This window comes from Bactrocera oleae, chromosome 4 (assembly GCF_042242935.1).
Source record: "Bactrocera oleae isolate idBacOlea1 chromosome 4, idBacOlea1, whole genome shotgun sequence".
NCBI lineage: Eukaryota > Metazoa > Arthropoda > Insecta > Diptera > Tephritidae > Bactrocera > Bactrocera oleae.
In genome coordinates, this window is record NC_091538.1 from 17,636,903 (window position 1) to 17,659,374 (window position 22,472).

The 22,472-nt window shown below is 32.9% G+C and overlaps 1 protein-coding gene across 1 annotated transcript; it reads right to left on the reverse strand.

Moving 5' to 3' along the window:
- Positions 1-19,813: 19,813 nt before the first annotated feature.
- On the reverse strand, positions 19,814-20,891 carry LOC138856918 (piggyBac transposable element-derived protein 4-like). The gene has a single exon (XM_070107891.1). The coding sequence runs from the start codon at positions 20,873-20,875 to the stop codon at positions 19,814-19,816; it is 1,062 nt and encodes a 353-aa protein (XP_069963992.1). The 5' UTR covers positions 20,876-20,891.
- Positions 20,892-22,472: the final 1,581 nt, after the last annotated feature.

Below are 22,472 nucleotides of genomic sequence, written 5' to 3' on the forward strand. Positions count from 1 at the left end.
CTTATTTATATATATATATATATGTGAATATAAAAAAATGTATATACAAGTTTATATAATTTTCAAAAATGAAAATTATATGAAATACTTATATACATAAAGCGTATCTATATGTATATGTATGTGTATTATTTAGTTTTTTCTAACATACTTTCAGCTGGTGTTCGCATAGGCAGCAAAGAACACAGCCAGCCGACAGACACTTGTTGAGCAGTAGGAATCTTGGCATATATGTACTATGGAGTGATGCTTCTTTGCAGGAACGCACACATAAAGTGGAGTCCAATAGCGGAGTTTAATAGCTACTTACGATGTAGTACAGTTGTGTAGATATGTAGGCATCGTTGTGCTCTATGCAATTGTTGGTTATGTACTTGTATGTATGTATGTTTTGGAGTTTGCGCATGCGCCCGTAAGCGCGTGTTTGATTGTGTTTAACTATGTGTGTGTGATTGGAACGGTGGCTCCTTTTTGGTCCAACATCTTGGATTTGTTTTTATATTACATACACATGTATATGCATGTTCTCAACGATTTATTATGTTTATCACTATATTGACTATGTATAATTGCAATTGCGTACATATCTTACATACAAACATGATTTTACTATAACTATTTGACTGTTAATGCATATAATTTCTTTATAATATAAACATTTTTAATGCAAAATTCATTAGTTATACATATGTATATTTATATATGTCAGCATAAATATTTCTCCTAGTGTTTTGCTGCTGTCGCTGCTTCTGCCATCATGATGCGCAACATTCTACTACCTTACATGCATTCTTATCTCTCTTCCCTGCCCCATTCATTGCTGTTTGGGATGCGTCAGTCGGCATTTAGACGAATAGGCTGGTGTTGACAGCAATACTGTGGATGTAGGCGAGCGCAAATGCACGTAATTCCTTTTTTCGATTACATTTCACGTTCTTTTTTTTACATACTTAAATTATATTTTTTTATGTTTTATGTGCATTGCTTTGTATATGATACAGTTACTGACAATAAAATATAATCAAAAAGGTGGTTCCGAAATAATTAACAATCTATAGTATTTGTTCGATAAATTTTGGATTCGTTTTTGTCTGTAATGTTCCTACAATATTTATCTTTTAACACCATGATTGTAGCTCTATTAAATATTACTGTTATCTTTGCGTTCAAATTAAACAAAAGTGTGCATTTGTTGTCGTGACAAACAAAAACAAAATCAAGGAATAAAAATACCAATATCTAGGATATTTGTTAGAACTTGACATTTTTTTACAATTACGTATTATTTGTAGAAGAAATGGGCCGGGGAAAGCATTGCATAGCGGCTGAGCTTAAGCTTATAAAAAGTTTGCAAAATAACGGTTTTACCCAAAGGTAAATTTCAAAAATTATATTTGTGTTTACCACTTTGAAACCTTCTCCGTCCACGAATTGAGGGGACGACCACAAAAAACGACGTCTCAGGATGACAATTACATAGAGATTTTATCAAAGCACGATCATTTCAAGTCCTCTGTAGTTATCCAAAGAGTATTGGGTGTAGAAAAGAATCTCTTCGGAAGGTTGTCCCGAAAAGTTCCAATGTTGACAAAAAGATAGCGGAACAATTGGGTTGCTTTTGCTTCAGCGCATATCAATTGGACCGGTGAAGAAAATGTGGCGTAAGATCCATTGGTCAGACGAATCCAAAATAAATATGCTAGATAGCGATGGAAAACTTTGGGTTCCCCGATACACGACAAAAACTTTCAAACGCGGAGTTCATGATATGGGAGTTCAGTTCTTTTAAAAGTTGTCTGCTGATAATACTTAAATTTATATTAAGTTATTTTTGCTTTTGAAATGTTTAAAATACATTTTATTAACTATCAAAACAAATTGTTTCCTAAGAAATGTAGTAACACGGTTTTTGTATATAGTTCTGAATAAAATTTTGATTCTATTTTATTGTCAGTAACTGTATATTTATAAATCTTACGAAAATAACAGTTGTTGCTGCTGATTAAACGTGTCCTATGTGGTTTAAAGCGTAGGTTTTTATAACTATATCGTATATCCAGATCCAGTTTGGCATCAGAAACATATACAGGTATATTCGAGCTTTAAAACGGACTGTTGTAAATAGTCTCAATTATAATATAAGTGGATATTTTAAACCCAATTCAAAACGAAATTAGTCTTATATTTCGTATGGAAGCTTTACAATTGTGTACTTTCAATTATTGTACATATGAGTGAGGTTCGTTGGCAGTCCTATGCTATAGTAGTCCGATCTGAAAAATTTGTTCGTAAGGTATCTCGTCAATTAAAATAGTTTTCCATACGTTTCTGATCGTTCTGTTTGTATGACAGCTATATGCTATTGTGGTCCGATATCGGTGGCTCCGACAAATGCGCAATTTCTTGGAGGGAAATAGACGTGTGCAGAATTTTAGAGCGGTATCTCAAAAATTGAGAGACTAGTTCGTGTCTAGACAAATGAACATGGCTGAAGCGACTCAGTTCGTCACGCTGATTATTTGTATATACCATATATTTTATGGGGTCTCCGACTTTTCCTTCTAAATGTTACAAACTTCGTGGCTAACTTAATATACCCTGTTCATGGTATAATAACCAAATTGTCCCATACAATTTTCTAATTACTACATATTGTGCAAATATTTAACATTCCGCACACTTACAAACGCCGTTATCAAATACGATCTTGTCGATAGTCTAATTTTAATTCCTTTTGAAAGTGAATCGAAAACTTTCGCAGTTGGAGCATTTGTGTAGTTGTTGGATTTTAAACTTTTGTCGTTATGAAAGTCATGCATGCGTTTTTTTCCATCAGTAGGAATAACGTTATCAATATTCATAAATCCTTCATAGAAATTTTCACTCGAAGACACTCTTTGGAATTCTCAAATGGTTTGTTTTGTTGTTATAGCAACAAAAACCATTACAATAATAATTGATGTTGTTTTCGGTAATCCTACTGACTTAATACTCGATCACATATAAAATCATGTCTCTTCTAATTACATAAACCCGACAGTCATGTAATTTGTTTGTTGAGATTTACGGATGTCTTCTGGAACGGCACTCGTATAAGCCAAGAATAAGTAGTACCAATGCCAAAATAGAAACCAAATCGTGAGTGCTTGAGAGTATTGTAGCGCATATTGACTATTCTTTTTTGGGAAGACATTTCGGAATATTTAGTTTTAAGCTTCTTAATTTTGCAGCGTATTGATGAGCACAAACCTTTTGTATGCTGAAGTTAAGCAAGTGGAACAGTAAAGTAAGCATAATCAGGATGAATGTGGGTGCGCCATTTAGTAAGTATCTACAGCAGTGTTCGAGGAGACACAAAGTATGACAAAAGTAAATTTTTCCTAAAAATTCAAAACTGCACATTAAAAAATTGTGTATCAAAGCTTTTGAGCGTTGTTTGAACACAATATTTCCCAATTTAAGAAAAAAAAATATAATTAATATAATTTTTAGTAATTCGGTAGCTATTAGACAACAAGAAATTAAAATTTTTTTTTAAATGAATATTAATAAACATGTAAATGTATTTTTTAAATTATTTCTTCATACAAGATATGTGTATCTACTTTCAGAATGTCCTGCACAACCACACGTATTGAATTGATGAAAAATATATTCAATATTTTTTTCATTACCATATACATACTTAAATTTTTAATGTAATGCATTGGAATTTCACTATATACATATTTGCATATATTTGAGTACTTTTGAAAATGAAAACTGATAGTTTACAATTTCATATTTCTTTCAGCGCAGGCGCACACACGTTTACAAATGAATATATTTTGTTATTTATCAACTCTCTCCCCAATGCATACAAATAATGTATAGGCGCGTGTGTGTGCGTGCAGCGACAGTAGATTTTTCAGTTTGTGCGCTGAGCATAGGATCATCTGTAGGATGAAGGCATACAGTATTACAAGATAACAAAAGTCAAACCGAACCGAATGAAATTTCGAAAAGGTGAAAAAATAAACAAAAAATGTGAGACAACGTCTTTTTGAGTTGTTGTAAATCAGGTAATATTATTTTGCACTGTATGTTTTTATTTATTTAAAAATTTCCAAACACGTATATTCAGATGAAAATTTTAATGACGAAACAATTTGATTGCAATTATTAGTAAGCCGAATGAAGAGAGTAGAAGTCTAGTTAGAATTAAAATGTTGATTGTGTACTTTTTTCCAAAGATTTGTTATTTTTTTTAAATTATTAATTACAATTTTTGTTCGAATTTTGAGCATTAAAATATAACGACCTCATTTGTTTTTAGATAAACCCCTGATAAATCATAAATAACAATTTTTAAGTTAATTACATAACAGTCTAAGTGTGATCCCCTGCCATTTTCAGGGATCAGGCGTCTAACCTAACCTAATTATCAAAAGAGTGTTAGGTGAACGACTTGATGCATTTTTAATCCTACTTTTCAAGAGTACCCGTTTGTGGTTTTAATATTAAATAAATTTGCACCATTTTTCCAGTAACATCTATTTAGAACTTATGTATGGGTAAACCAGCAAAACTAATTCTAATGAAAAAAGTCAGTAGCAGTTTGAATGTGAAACATATTTCAAAATGATTTTTAATCGCCCTAAATGAAAAAGAATCCATGAATTTAATGAATAAAAAAAAGTAATAAAAAATAAGATATTTTATCTCATAATCATAATAATGCGTTAAAAAAATAATTGAACTAACATACGAATTAATTTTTGTTTTTTGTAATCCCAAATACGGGCTTAAAAAACCAAATTTAATATCGCATACCCGATTAAAAAACGAAATTTAATCCCACATCCCGGTTTAAAAAAACAAAATTTATCCCATAAACAGGATTAAAAATTGATTTTTAATTTTTAGTCCTAACTACCGGATTGAAAAATAAAAAACAAAAATTTTAATCTCAAGAATTCTCTAATTAAGAACTAAAAAAAGAATTTGCATTAGAATTAAATTTTTTTTCGCGTTCATTCAAATTAGAAAACAATATTTTCAATTTTTAATCCCAAACATCTTGAATTAAAAAATTAAAATTTAATTTTTAATCGCAACATGGGGTTTAAAAAATTAAAATCTAAGTTTTAATCTCAACATCGGGATTATAAAATAAAAATTTCGTTTTTAATTTTTGAATAAAAAAATTCGCAACCCTTATTATGAGGCATTAATTTGGGAATGAAATAATGTTAAGTAAAAGTTATCTTTTACGAATTAGCAACTTTTTTGTGGATCGTTAAATTCCCTACAGGAATACGTTTTCATTTTCACCATACAATATATAAAAATATAAATACATAAACATCCAAAAAAATAGAAACTATTCTTAAGTTATTTATATGGGCAGTCGAAAATCACAATTTTAATAACATGTTAATATATATTAATATTAAAAGCACAAACTTTGTCAGAATTTTTTTTTTCGTAATTTTGGATGATATTTTCACGGTACATAAATATTACATAAAAGTTAACACACAACCATATGCAATAGATAACGCACTTAATGCATATGAATTACTCTTAAATTCATATAGGTACAATCGAAAATATTTCGCAAGTAATAAATATACTCATTTCACCATTAAATAAATAAGACGCCATCATAAATGCTTTTCACGGTTGGAATAAAATCTTCATTTACTAAAAGATTACGCCACCATTTCGGCATAGTATAAAGGAGGCAACTTCGCCAACAATTGAAGTTCAGTATTAATCAGTTAGTGCAGTTCCTATCAGTCAGTCCGATTTAACCGTTTAGTCAAGAAGGTGGACAACCAGGAGCACCAACAGAACTTCACCAATACTACTATTACTATAAATATATAATATAAATATTGATATTTTATTTGGTTTATAACAATAATTAAAATTGATATTTAACATGATAATTAAAAACATGATCTTGCAAAACTTTACTTAACCCTAATATATATTTGGAAGATAATTATCAACATCTACCCCCTATATATAATTATATATATATGCTATTTTACATACTAATTAATGTTAATGTTGTTTGTTTATTTTTCCATTGAGATTCAAGGGATTGTGACGCGCAATACATAGCCTATCCAATCCAAATGTCAACCTCACCTACGCGCGGTGAATCTTGTTATTATATATAGCAGGCGAGGCTCTGGCGATTTCTTAAAGATAAATAAATCACAAGAAGAAAATTTGTCATTCGAAAAGCATTCTAAACTGTTTGAAGATTGTGGCCCTGCAGCCAAGTAAGACTTCTTCCATATGTGTTGATCATAATAAAGTATAAAAATATTTAAAATAATGGTAACGGTAATATTATTTTGACTTTTGTCGAGATGTACCATTAGAACTCGTAAGGAATGGACACTACTGGAATATGGAAACATCGTGTACGAGCGGGCGAGAGAGAGAGAGAGAAACAGGCAAATGTAATGAATTTTTTTAAAGCCTAAACTTCTCAAGTAGTGTCTAGTTAATGCTACTATAGTCCCGGCTCTTAGCAGGATACGGATCCACAGCAAGCCGAAAAGCCGAAATCTCTGACAAAAATAGAATATAAATAAATCACATGACATCAAACGAGCATAATATATACACAGCTGTTATGGCGACCGGTAAAAATATTGCTATATTTTGTTCCTTGGAAATGGACTCAACATCGTCATCAAATCAATTTAGTTACCATAACCCAATTTATTCCAAAAACAAATTGTAATTTGTTGTTGCAAGGCGCTAAATATATCTTGTGAAATACTCAAATGCGTAATAGCCTTCCTTTGGTAATAAGCATAGATCATTCGGAAACGTACATATACCGAATTGCTGACTGCAGTGACCATCGAGCGAAGCCACAAGAGAGTGCTATGTTAAAGATAATTAAAGTTATTAGTGTTGTTCTAAGGCACTTAATATAATTTGTTAAATGCTATTGAAGAGATAATCCCTTCGAATGAATGAAATTGGAATTATGCTATACATCTTTATATATGGTCCATCAATTGAGACAATAGCCGCTGCAAAAAATTAATATTATTGTTGTAATGTTCTACCAATCACCACAGAGTGGCAGCTTTTTATTTGACTAAGTATACAGTTTGATCGGGTCACTTATATTCGAATGCCATAATCTGCAACGCGCTTGATTACAAAGCTTAAAACACCTCTTTTGGAATGCTAATACGGTACCTAATTGACACTTAACACGGATCACTTTCGTTACGTTAGTCCAAACAACCCATTAAATTAACCCAATACTACCAAAAAATGCAAAACATAAAAAAGTGTGCTCGTCGGATTTTAAATGGAAGTAGTTTCCCTTTAAACAGTCTTTTGCACGGTCCAAAAGCATGTCGAACGAGTATTTTAGCTCGTTGCCCGGTATGGCGGCCAGTATGCCGGTGCAAGCCTTTTGAATAGCCTCCACGTCTGCATAACGCTTTCCTTTCATTGGCAAATGCATTTTTCCGAAAAGGTAGAAGTCGCACGGTGCACGGTTGATTTTTGGTCAAATAATCGGCCACAAGCGTCGATCGATGAGACGGCGCATTATCGTGCAACAAACGCCAACTTCCATCTTCGCGATATTCGGGCCGAACACGTCGAATACGGCGCACCAAACGCTTAAAAACTCCAAGGTAGAATACCGCATTAACGTTTTGGCTGGGTGGAACAAATTCTTTGTGGACAATACCCTTGGAATCATAAAAACAAATCAGCATTGTCTTCACTTTTGACTTCTCCAGGCGCGATTTTTTGGGTTTCGGCACTTCCGGCGCCTTCAATTAAAGTTTTTCGACATGGTCCGCTGTTTGTACTGTGACTTGCTGTAAAACATAAACGAAAGAAAAAATTTCAAAACCTGAATTTCGAAGATACTACTCAACTCACAGAGGTGGAAATGTTTTATTAAATTAATAAAGGAATATATAGATGCCGCTCTTCAAAACTACCGAAAAGGGTACGTAAGTTTATTTTACACAAAATATATAAATGTGGAGAACTTTGTTTTTTTTTTAATTACCTTTATTCATAAAAAATAATAGTATTTAATACAATTTTTTGTACATTTCATATTTTTATATTTAAAAACTTTATTAACAAAGAGTTTCCGTTCTAGTTATTAATATATGCCATATGCAAAACAAACTGAACGATTAAATTCAAGTCCTTGTAAAACTTTTTTATTAGACGAGATATCTTCACGCAATTTGGCACGGATTATCCAAGTCAATGCAATAATCTCCATACGATTTGTTCAGATCTATACTACTATAACATATAGCTGCCATACAAGCTTAACGATCAAAATCAAATTCTTGTATGGAAAATCCTTTTTATTAGAGCAGATATCTTCACGAAATTGGCATGGATACGGTACAATCTCTGAACAAATTGCTTAGATCGGAACACTATAGCATATAGCTAACATACATCAAAATCCACTTCTTGTATGAAAACTTTTTTATTTGTGTAGGATATTATAGCTTCGGTGCAAATGAAGTTGATGTTGTTTCTTGGTTTATATTGAATTGCCGGCGAAATAACCGTTGAACTAAATAAGCCACCTCGATTTATAAATCAAAAACTTTTTTTCAACAATTCTGAAATTTAAAAAATTAATATAACATATTTTCTATGTTGTACATTTTATTTTTGCTATTATATTTTTTATTCTATGTTTCAGATCCACTAAGTGTACAAATATGAACATAACTTTTCGTGATAAATTCAACATAACCTACAAAACTGGAAATTTCAGTAAATATCTGCTATCATGTTTTTATAAAAATCAGCTATATCACCTACATACACATACAAATAAAATCAACAAGCACAAGGTAACAATAGATATAAGTATATGGTATCACATTTAGAAAGCGACGCAAGAAAACAATTAGAATCATTGTTTAAAATTTTTAAAATAAAAAGGTCAATAAATGTTTTGATGGCAAAGTAAGTTACAAAAAAAAAAAAAAAACATTTACGTACAAAACTGACACTTGAGCTTTGTAATACGTTATATACATTCATATATAACGGTAAACAAACTAATATTTTTTAAGTATGTTTTTGAAAATATTTCGTAGCTAACTATAAAGCGCACTTCAATAAATCCTTTTATGGAATGAGCTAAATTCTTTAGTACATAATTATATACATATACAATAAGCTTATTTGAAAAATTATTTTTAGATATCGATAAAATTTTAATTTAAAAAATTGTCCTATAAAGAAGGAACATTATTAAATTTATTCCGTTATACCACCATTTTATCTGTATTTCTAATTTAGTATTTATATGGAAATTTACTTCAATCAATTTATATTCATTATATATGGAAATATTTCATTATTTTCCATAAGAATTTTGTAACTATAAACTATTAGTGAGTTGCCATATTGTGACTTACAGAAATTGTTAAATCTGCCAATTATGACCTAAAATTTGATTTACTTAATTTATTTGTTTGTATTATTATTAACCTTTTTCACGTCATTGGAGAAGTTTACGATAAGTATTTCTCTTTTTGCCTTTTCCGACTGCGTCATTAATGAGTTGTTTTCATCTTACATTGTTCTGCCAGGCTTATGTGTTTAATTAAAATGTTCAATAGTGGCATTTAAAATATAACTATAGGGAAATTTATCTTTAATACAAATAAAAGAATTGAGTTGATGGGGCAATGGTTGTTGCCTAAGATTGCTGATTTGTCGCGCTCACGTTTTGTAAACTTCACATAAAATCCATTCGTATACGACAAATAGTTTAATAACAGTCTTTATTTATTGTTCCCTTTAAATAAAATAAATCGCAATATTAATTAATTAATTTTTACAAATGTTTAACATTATGTACCATATAATTATATAGTTATTCGTTCGGCTATTCTCTTACTATATTAAAATTAAGATTTGCAATTCGTGTTTGTAGCAATGTTTATTGTTTCAACCGATTATTTCGATTGATAAATGGTTAGTGGTATTTCTTAAGGTAGATTTTTCTTCCTTATGTTAAATGTAAATGCTTTGAGATCGGTTTGCAATTCATTTCGGCTGCGCACATTTGAAGTAAACCCAACACTCCATCAACATTGTATTTCATGGCAAATTCAATCGTAATTATATTTTTAAGACTTTTAACTGAACCAGAACCCTGGAGGATGTTAAGTAAATAAGCCGATAAAATATATAAATAGTATTTGAAGAGAGTTTAATACGTGCGTGGCCCTTCCTACCGACTACCTCAATTTCTCCATTAATTTAAAGCAACTTTTCCTTGATTTCAATAAGAAAATTATCTATTAATGATGACGAGGGAGTCGTTGGCGGGCTGGCTTAGAAGCTGTTGAATCATCACCTTCTGTGGAGCCACTTCCTCTAGGAGTACTTGGTACTGTCCTGAAAGTTCAGTACCACATGCATATTCATTTGACGATAGGATTAAGCGAATACCGCTTTGTCTATGGTATTTATTGCGATTAAATTTTTCGTTTTGAGCGTTGCTTCTCGAAGTCGAGTCGACGAAATGAAAAAACCGGAAAGTAATTCGTCGTTGCATTCCAAAATCAGTAGTGAAATTACTAATTTCCAATAATGTATGAAATCGTTATCTTTTTCCGCGTTCTGCTAATGGCATGACATCAACACGTAGCATTTTTCTAAAAGCTTGGTAGCGGTTATTGATCTTTAAATATTTGAGTTGGAAGTCGCTCATAATCTGAATGTTAACACTGAACAGTTTTCTTGATACTGAGTGAAATATAGAAAATGTGTACTAGGAGGTTTTAACAGCATGGAGTAGGGTTTCACATATATGTGATATGTTCGACTACGGGAAATGGCGTACGAAAACATGTCACCAAGCTCTTGTTCTTGTAGAAGCTTTCTTTTTGCTCTGAGGCTGCGAATTGCGTATTTATGCGATTTTTGAGGGTTGAGTACATATGTATCGCTAGCACGTTGCTTTCTATTGCGGCTACGCCGGTGTGATATTTGGTTGCGAGGCTGCAAATTTTCTTCTAACTGCTTTAGCGCGTCCTCTTCGACCATTTTTGCTGGCGTCACCCCTGTGTGGGATGTACACAATAATGTTCGATTTATTTGCTTACAAAAAATGATACAACGTGCTTGACGTGACTGAATAATTGGGTGCCCAATTTAGTAGGAAACACCCACCACTGAATTTAAATTGGTGATAAGTCACTTACACTCGCTTATATGTATGTATATAAGTGAAAATGCGGTTGATTTCCGATACAAAATAAAATAGAGAATTTTATTTTATAACACAACAAGATATTAATGTTACAATTAAAACTATTATTGATAAACGGGTCCGAAGAGGAGCGAAGCAATGTATCACTTTAAATTCCGCCAATGTCCGGATTCTTCTTCGGCTGATCGAGATAGGTTAACGCGTGTCGCGTCAACGTGTATAATCGAAAATCGAGTTGCGCGCAGGACCGCTATTAGTTAGAATGAGGTGAACAAGCTGAGGAATGATCACTTTTGTTAGCTGGTGATGTACACGCGAGTTAATTATAATTGAATCATGTTGTTGTGTTTTCTGCACCGTCAGGGCAAGTTCTTTTATTCACACAAAAACTAAGGGGCCGTCCATAAATTACGTCATCGATTTTTTCAGACAGCATATATTGGACAAATTGAAAATTACGGAACATTCAGTCCACAAACAGGAGTAACTTCATTTCATGCACAACCACAGATACATATGGGAATACAAGCAGTACCACAATTAAATCCCGCTAATGAAGATACTAATTTTCTGAACTCCTAGGGAATGAATGCTAGGACGGGAAATATTCAGTCGATGAGAGAAGAAATAGAGGATATCGAATACGAAGTCATTCAAAAACCACACAAAAAGTAAAAGTACACAATGTAATTTATATTTTTTGTTTTATTTATTTATATTTTTCAAATAAATGATATACAGCTAATGGGTTTGGCTTTAATTTATAATTTTTTAAAAATAGTGCAGGTCGCCAATTGAACTGATACATCCTAGATCTAAATGCTTCACTCTTAGGGAATATGTCATTATTACTTAAAATTATAACTGGAGTACACATTACAATAGCGTCTCCTTGGTAATTAACTTTAGCACTACAAGTGTCTAATCCTAATATACATTTTAAAGTTTCGGTAGCTGAAGGCTCCATTAATGGTTCATTCCATAGAATAATTCTCTTATCAATACATTCCATAAGTGGAAAAGTACAATATCTATTAAAATTACCCATTTGACCGTAATTAATGCAGTAGTGAACAATAGCGTCAAAAAAGAAATTCTTACCAGCATTAGGTGAAGATAACATAAAAATAGAATTTTTTTTAGGCACCTTACGGTTTACAATATTATATATACATTTGTAAAAATGTTTTATTTTATCACTATCATAATAAAATTGAAAACTTATTAATTTTTCCATTACATTAATACTATCTTCTAAATTGTAATAATATTTATTTATATCTAAATATGGAGCGTTGAAAATTAAATTTTGCGGATCTACAGTCATAAAGTGACTAAATAGTTCCTCTGTACTAAGTTCTTTATAAAATGATGCATGTATTTTAATTATATTTACCATTATTTAGTTTAGTACTAAGTAGCACCAAAACACTCACCACTTTCACTTGTTTCCGAATAAAAAAAAGCACAAATTTGATATAAAATGTATAAAGGATTTTCCAACTTGAAATTTTATTATTCTTTGAAACTATAAGGTTGTTTAAAAATGATGTGAAAAAAACGATATATTTCCGGGGTGGCGCAGAACAGGATTCGGATGATGCGTATACGACGGCGATCGATCGAAAAAAGGGGTCAAATCGCTTGCGAGTCGAATGCTAAAAGAAGCGTACGGGATCCTTCGTTGGTCCCTTTTATACATTGTGATGGCTTCATGGTCGTGTGATCGATTTGGTGTTGTATTTGTGTACGTGTTGGTGCATGGTGTAGTGATGTCTGGGTGGTGTGTGTTTGTATGTGTTAGTGGGTGGAGTCTTCTTGTGGATCGTGTTGATGTGGTGTGTTGGCGCTCAGTGGCGCGTATGGAGGGGGGAGGCGTAACTCATCTAGCCAACCATCAAAGGACTTTGTCTATTGAAGAAACGCCATTTAGATGTCAACCAAATACTTAAATTAAATATTTGAGTTATGGGTGATACTGGGTATTTCTTGAGGAACTGTAAAATTGCTTCTGCTTTTCTTCCTTCTTTGTGCTGGGGTTTTTCGTAATATCCGTCGCTACCAACTTCAACAACTTTTGTATTAGTACATCTTTCTGGTCTAGAGGACTCTTCGTCAAGAATGTGGAGCGGATCTCGGCCTCCTTCCACCAATTCTTCTTGTCCTTTCCTACAATCTTCGAGAATCTGTATACATCCAGCTTCACTACCTGGTAACCAGTTTCTCCCGGAGATGTCCAGGTAACGTAGCGATCTTCCGCATTTCTCACAATAGATTGTGAGATTTGCCCAGTGATCGAGTGTGAAGTCGATACTGGCAATAACTCTTCGAGAAAATCGTCGCTCAAAGTTGTAGGCTAGCTTAATGGTCTCGTGGATAACGTGGTAGTGGTCGTCGTGTTCACACACAGTGAGGACTGCTCCCCTGTGCTTTTCATGTAAGTCTCTAATAGAAGGTCGACCAAATTCGGATATACGTTCCTTTTTGAAAACGTCGTGGAGCACTCTTCTTTTTGGAGGATTTTTTTGAAATCCTCGAAAGAACAGCTCACGAATTCTATCCCGAGGATCTTCATTGCTTTGAGACAACTCAATATGCCTTGTCTCATCACAATAATGATCCTCTTCGATGTTAAATTGCGGTTTTTTACCGCAACTCGTTCCACATCCCTTAACACTTGAATTATTTTCCCCAGGAAGACTTCCTTCTCCCAAAGCAATTCTATCAGTTCCACAATACTTACCAACACTATCAACCCACTCTCTTGTAAGCTCATACGAGTCTTCATCTGCTGACTTGTCTCGGGTTCCAGAAACTCCTCTTCTTTGCTTACCTCGGCTACCACTCGCAATTCCTGCAAAATATCCTGTGTCTCTGGTATTGTAATTTTGGATACTTCCACTGGTGCTACTTCGCGAACATCGTCGCTTTCCCTGCCGCTGCTCTCGTTCTCGCTGCTTGGTTTCATCGTCACTGGTTTCAAATCTTTCCTCGGTGCAGGAATGATCTTCACGTTCTTTATTATTGGCTTGCTTGACATCTTCATAGAAAATAGTATGATCACTGTCACTGTAATTGTAGCTCACGTAGATGTTGGTTGTCGTCTTCAGAAAACATAACTAATAATTATTGAATATTAGCCTTTATATAGCAAAGCCTACACCATATCAATGAAATTTGAGGCGGACTTCGTCCATGACAATGGTAACCCATGGTATTGGTTGATTTTCCTTGCCGAGCTCTTGTTGGTATTCGATGGCAAGTTCTTCTGCCAATTGGAATAGAAATTCCTGTCTTGTAATTTCTCCTCCCGTTGTTTCTTTATATAACCCCCATGCATTTATCCCGGCTAAATCGAAGATATTTGGTTGAGAAAAGAGCCATGTCGTCGTTTTGCTTGTAAAAAAGTTGTCCGTGGTTATATTTCTTTCACATCCTACATACCGTTTAGCTTTACATTAACTTCGCTGAAGGAATGCTTGCAAGCACGATGTTAAAATTCGCTGCATCGGTGACAATCCGCGATGCTTCAAACCAGAAGTCTAGCGAATAGAAATAGGCCTCTATATTATCCTCGGACATCGCTAGCAATGGAAGTCGTAGCAAAATATTATGTGCAGAAACATTCTCTGCTAAGCTTCCTCCATCCGTTACTATCGAGTTATCGTTGATATTCATTAAAATGTGCGCGTAAACTTGATTTTAAAAACGTTCGGGGTCACCAATGTAAAGATGGAGGATAATGCACGTCTGTGTTGGTTGAGAATTGACGATGAAAAGGGAAAAAGCAGTAGCTTTATTAATTCTTGTTACAATATGTGACAGAATTGCATTTTTTTAATTGCTTAGAAACTGATTACTTAGGATTGCGAACGCAACGCACGGCACAGGGCATCACATATATAACAATTACATCTTTATTTTGTAATACTTTAAAGTTAGAAATGTCCATTAAATCAGTTATAGTCAATTGTCCGTTTTCATTTTGAATTATATTTTTTATCTTAGGTCTATTGCGTTGGGAGCTTTACTTCGCTCTCTTATCGCCTTGTGGCTCAGTGATTATATCAATAATAAAAAGGTATGTTATAACGGCAAAGCCGGAGCAAGTACACAAAAATACAAAATTGATTTTAAAGCTTAACCTAAAAGTTGGACCCATAAGCTACAAAGCTACAACCGGCAAGCCAACTCAGCATAAGCGATAACATAGTCATTTGCAGCATAGTCAAATATCAGTTTACTGCAGCTGACCTAGTTAGTAAAGCCACTGAACTCATGCGCCAACGGAATATGTTTGGAGTAAATGGATAAAGATAAGTGCAGTGCAAGTTTCTTATATTATACCGGCTGCCACCATAGGGAACCAACTGATTTCTTTCATTTCTGTAAATAGGTTAATTTTTTGACAACTTTTATATGTATAATTACATATGCATATTAAATGAACTTACCTGCATTTATTGATCAAATTGTGTATCTTTACTCGAATTTCATTTGCGGAATAAAAATATCCTCTTGTAGCCATTCCCACCGACATATCTTTAAACACATGGGAATTGCGTTTAACGCCACGAAGCTGCGACAATTTCTCTTCCCGCAAGCCCAGGAGAAGTTCAACTTCTTCCCTGTTCCACTTTGACCGTTTTTTCCTGCTAAATTAACTAATTTAAGTATGTTTTAAATTAATGTGTTATTAAAAATATGTTTACAACTTCTTTACCCTAGTTGTCGGCCATTTTTGATTACTTTGTCATTTGACATTTTTCCTTTCTTTCGCAAAAGTTATCGATAAAACTAGGAAGAACACCGCAAATCTAGTAATATAAATCAAAAACGATTGTTTTCATTGTCCTGATGGGGAACTGATATTTTTATTTCCAACTTACTCTTATTTATAAATTTTTCTTATTTACTTAAATCTATTGCACAATAATGATTAATTCTTATAAGTGTCAATTACAATATAAGCTTATGTGGCATATTTCAGCAGCGTTATTTCGTTAAGCGTTCTGTTTAGTTAACAATTATCTTCGGGTGAGGGCCACCAACAATATTTTGATAAGAATGGATTATTCCATTCAGAAAGGAAAAAGCATATCGCATTCCTGAGTAATCGAAATATTAATAATTTATGTGACTGCACTATTACAGAGCTTAAGTAACATTTTGTTTACAGTTACCAGAAAGCTGCTGTGTGGAGGCTGCCGTTAACTTGCATAGTTGTTCCGAGACTGGAACAGGGGCACTAGGTGTAGGTTAGTTATAATTGTTTGAACGCACAGTATTCTGCTGATGTAGCCATTGTACTACTTTTTATTTTTTATTTTATTAAATTTTATGGTATACCCTTCATAGAATTTTTTGTTGTACATGATATATTATACATAAGTATGTCCTGAATTGTCTGCAATCTCTTAAGGATTTTTTACCGACTCTTTTTTATTGATGCAGCCCCACGTTGGGCGCCAATTAATTCCACTAATTCAGGAATACTCAAAGAGTATATTTTTAATTCAATACAACACGTATATTGAGTGTTTTTTATTTGTATTACTCTAAGTACAATAATGTATACAAGATAAGATACATATTACTAAAGACGTGGTATAATGTGTTACATTCCTATTTATATTTTACTTAAAACTACAAGTATGCAATTTGTTATCTCATGTAGTCTATGTTGGTAGGAATACCACGTGTTTCATACTTGATTGATACGGGTATGACCTCGTGTGAAGTTTTTACAGTATCTGTTCGTTAGCCGTCGCTGTCGTTGTCCTCTGTCCTTTCGTCAAGTCTTCGTTCATTAAGTTGACGTGGGTGTGTAGAGTTGCATGTGTGCGTATGATATACATACATACGTCAGGTCAGGGTTGCGTACGAGCATGCGCTAATTCCACATTTCTCTATGTCGGAAAAGATTATAACAGAATCAAAACATTTTTGTCATTCCAGATTAGTGATTAGATGTAAGTACACTGTTGCACTCGATAATGTTAATCTCTCATCTCTACTCGATTTTTCTTTAGTTTGGACACATTTTGAAGCGATGGGTATACATAGAAGCGATATCTGCATCCTCCACACTTTGCTGTAAAATATTTGCTACTTCCAGCGTCTCAAATAAGCGAAATATTTAAGCGAAGTTGTAACAGCGATAAAATACAAAGGGCCGAGTAATGATGCTATGTGTGGTCAGTTATTATACAAATTTTATTTTCAAAATTCTTCTCCTTAAATAATATTCTAAGCAATATTGCAATACCGTTCAATACATAATTTCCGCTAAGTATATAGTTTCGTTTTCTATTAGTGCATATATACATAAGTATGTAAGTTATATAAAACAGTTCATAAATAGAGAATAATCCAAGTACATACTTTACTCTATTGCTCCTTCGAATATAATGTAGTTATTAACAAAAGAGAAATAAAAAAAAATGGGAACGCAGCATTGCAAGAGGCTGCTTACATATTAAGCTTAGTACATGTTAAATGGGACTAGCTAATGTGCACAAACAAATATTCATATAATTGCGTGGACGAAAACATAGCGGTAGCATAAGTGTACAAAGCAAGCACAAGCAAGCAATAAATATATAAGTTTGTACACAATGCAAAAACAATTATTAACTGCATTGAGGCGAATGACTTGTAATGCTTGCCCTTGAATATTAGGCAAATAAGTAGAGAACAAGAAATAGCAAAAATATATAGAACATATGACCGTATAATGCATTGGTTCTCAATCGGTGACCCAACAAACACCTTCCTTGATATAAAACAGTCTCCGTCGCAAGATGAAGGTGCAAATGAATTAAGTTTTTTCGAAATATTCCTCCTAAAAATATCGAAATTTAATGGTTTTATCTCCTTTCCGAAATCTTTATTTACATAATTTTTCTTCAAATCTCTGGCGTTGATAATATTTTGAAGCTTTTGAAGCTCACAACCTTTTTTGTTTTTAGCTCTTTAAGTTTTTCTTCTCTATAAAACAAAAATATCTAAGTATAAATAATCGGTACAAATAATTAGGTATAAATAGTGTAATTACACACCAAAACAATTCGATAAGGTGGGGCTATTTGAATTTCTCGGGGCTTTTCGAGACGCCAAAAATTACAACATTCAACATCACCTATTTTCGGTCACACTAATAGTATAAAGAAAATCTGAATTAGCCAAGTGGGGTTTGATTGCTAAACAGTAGGTTAAAAACAAGTATAATGGTTAATAGTATTATAAAAGAACAAAAACATTAAATGTTACTTGTGTTTTCGAACGCACCTTTGGATTATGTTTGGAAGTGTCTCAAATAAACCCTGGGCCGCAATATTCAATACTTTTTTCAAAAACATGCTTAAAACCATAAAATATGAAGAGTCCAAATAGCCTCAATCCTATGGCTATTTGAGACATCTAAATAAAAAACTATATAAATTCTTCATTAACTTTTAGACAAAAGAAAACTAAGAAGGTAGATGCTGAACCGGTTTACTTATAAAAAAAATTAAAAGGGATTTGCTACTTAAATAGGAAACATTCTAGATAATATTTTTTATTTATATTGTGCTAAATAGTCCCACTTTATGATTATTCAATCAAAAAATGTTGACAAAAAGAACGATATTAAGAGTTTGATCATCGATATTCGCCTGCATTTTTGATAATAATAAAATGTATGCATATAGGTAGAGTACTCACTTATTTTCTTTCACTATTTTTTCATCACTTTCTTCCCTAATAAATGCACTTTGTTTTTTCATATTTAAAACACTTTATATACAAATTTTACGCGTACTCTCCGAACATGCGTTTGCCGACAAGCCTCTTTTCGCGACGATGGCAATTCATAAATTGAACAACTCTCTGACGTTCCTTCAGGAAGGGAAAAGTATCAACCCCCAAACCCGCAAACACAGAAAAAATTGAGAAATATGGCAACATAGTTCTTGTCGATTCCAAATATTTTACAATTCAAAAATATTTTTCCGTGGCTCGCAAAATCTGCGTTGATATATAATATATGCATGCTCATATATAAACATTTGCTATAAATCAATTAGTGTACATATTTACATACATATGTTGTATGTAGACAGATATACAAACATTATGCGCGTTTATTTTCGTTATGGAATTTCTTGGTTTGGTCGCCGCGCTCAAAGCCCGCATTAATAGTTATGCAATTGCTTAATAATAATGTTACTAATATTGGGACTCGGAATATTGAATAATTTATTTTTATTAATTAAATTTTTATTAAATTCCACATTTTTATTTGCCATTAAAGAATTGTCTCTTCAATATTATTATTTTTGAATCATCCTGCTGTCTCTTCAATTGATTTTGTTTAAATCAGACATTTGCACAAAACATCTTAACACTAAACCTACCAGCATTGCATGTATAACTATTCCTACCATGAGCGGTCAAATGACGGATTTTGAAATTACTTATATCTCTTAATATAAAATGAAGAAAATAATTATTTCATAATTAAAAATATAGTTTCTTTTATTTAAAAATAAATCATCTACATTTTATTCCTTATATACAACACTTTTAACAAATTATAGGCTTCTCAATCGCACATTTGCCGCATACGTACTTTTTACATTTTAGACAGAATTTGTTTGTCTTATTTTTTTTGCAATATCTTATCTGACATGTTTTCCGATCACTTGTTTGTGCACTAATGTTTCTGGCTGCTTTTGCTGGCTCTTCTTCCTTGCCTGGCTGTTGCTCTTTTTGATATTCGCTTATAAGTTCTTCTCCCAATTGAAATAAAAAGTTTTGCCTTGATATTAGACTTCCCGTTGTTTCTTTATATAATATCCATGCATTTATCCCGGCTAAGTCTAGGATATTGAAAAATACTTGTAGTGGCCATCTCCGAGATTTAGATTTTACAGAGTATTTTCTGGCCATTTGGTCTGTAACATCTACACCGAATTTGGTGTTATTATATAATCTTATTGTCTCGGGTATACAGGCATCATTTTTTTCAATTTTCACCGAATTATGCATTGAGCTAAGAATCAATACCTTTTTATTTTGTTTAGCCTTATAAACTGTCAGAGTACAATTATTTGTCCGATATAATTTTGTTGAGAAACGTGTCATATTGTCTTTTTTCTGTTTTGCCAATTTTGGTAACTCTCTTTTATTTGCTCGAATTGTTCCAACAACCGTAGTTTTTTTTCTAAAAAGTTTAGTCGCTATCGAAATGCTTGTAAAAAAATTGTCCATGGTTATATTTCTTCCCCGACCTGTATACGGTTCTACTAATTTCAGAGCGACAAACTCCCCAAGGGGAACTGAAGGATCTCTGCTTTCATCTTTTCCCAAATAAGGAAAGCCGTTTATTATATATTTGCTATTTACATCGGACGCTAGCCAGAATTTGATGCCAAATTTGTCGGGTTTATTTGGCATGTACTGGGTAAATCTGCATCTTGACTTTGTTGGAAACAATTGTTCATCTATAGTAATATATGCTCCTGGTTTATAACAGTTTTGGCTATTCTCTACGAATTTGTTCCAAACTTTAGAAATCAAAGCGAATTTATCGGTTTGTAAGCGATGACTTCTTTGATTTCTTTGATCAAACCGAATAAACCTCATAATTTCCGTAAATGCATTTCTGCTCATAGTATTTAAGAAAAATGCTGGTCCCCATTTTTTGTTCCATAGGAGTGAAATATCTAAATTTCTTGCCTCATATGCACCTCGTGCATACAATAATCCGATAAATGCATATAATTTTGCAGTAGATAGATTCCATTTAGTTCCCAACACTCGAAATGCCTCGGCTTCCGTGCAGTTTCTTATATGTTCGATTGTATTATGATCAACAATAAGAGAAAATGCTGTAAAAAATTTATCTTTCATAATAGTTCGTTCAGAATGCCCGGTTGGGCCTGATGTTTCTCTAAAAATATTATGCATCTCTGTTCTTCCAGGATTAGACCCTTCTTTTATTTCTTGCCATTCAGTTCCGTCTATAGCAGTTTCGGTTAGCTCTTCTTCATTCTCACTTTCGGAACTAATTACAAATATCCTTCTCTTTTGTCTTCTACGTATGTTCAAAATGTTTTTTTGGTCACTATCGGTGTCAGAGTCGTTGCCAAATAAATCAAAATCATTTTCCTCTTTGTCATCTTCATTATCAGAAAATTCCCGTTCATCTTCCGAACACTTCAATATTATTTATATTCTCTAATAATTTGATATTTATCGAATGCCTTGACATTTTTAGGCTGATATAGATGCACACAAATAATGAAATAAAAACTAAAAAATGTGGTTCGTTGAAAGAGTAATTTATAACATCACTATTTCCACTATTTCTTTGGTACGCTCCAAGTACCATCCAAATCCTTTTACAAACAACTGAACTCAATCTTATGCTAACTTATGCTTATATAGAAAATTAGTATGTAAGAGAACTGACGAAAATAACAAAGTTGTTATTGCATACGGCAAAATGGCCTGACTAAACAACAGTAGAATGGTATGATATGCCAAAGCCAAACGCATCACCTGATAATGGTGATTCCTGTTGTTCTTGTGTGCTTCACAATGGTCTGACCCAAACAACGGTAAAAATGCCGAAGCTAAAGTGCGTCAGCTGATAATGATGATGCCAGATTGCACCTAGAGAATGGTGCTGCCAAATTGTATAGCATAAATCTCTCAAGTTAATGGAACTTATGATGAATCGTTAACAGTATCTATTTTTTAATTTCAGATTTGAGTTTTCGAGAGTATTCTATTACAAAAACATATAAATCGTTCAGTCGGTCAAATGACCGCTCGTGGTAGTTAAAACGGTCTACATAGTTATCTCAAAAATCAAAGAATCGAAAAAGTAGTAAATATTAAAAAAACAATTGTATGCATATTTTAGGAAAAGTCATGAAGTTTAATGGCGGTATAATAACGTGGTGCTTAGAAAATTTTAAAGAAAATTTGAAAACGGTCATTTGACCGCTCGTGGTAGGTTTAGTGTTAAATGAAAATGTCCGAGTAAGTGTATTAAAAAAATTACGTTCGCGAAACGAGTGTGGGTTTGGGGCCGTCCATAAATTACGTCATCGATTTTTTCAGATTTTAGATCCCCCCCCCCCTATAATCATCCTATCGTCATTTCTTAATGACCCCCCCTTCTCCCAAAATTGACGTCATTACTAGTTTGACAAAATAAAACATTGCAGATTTG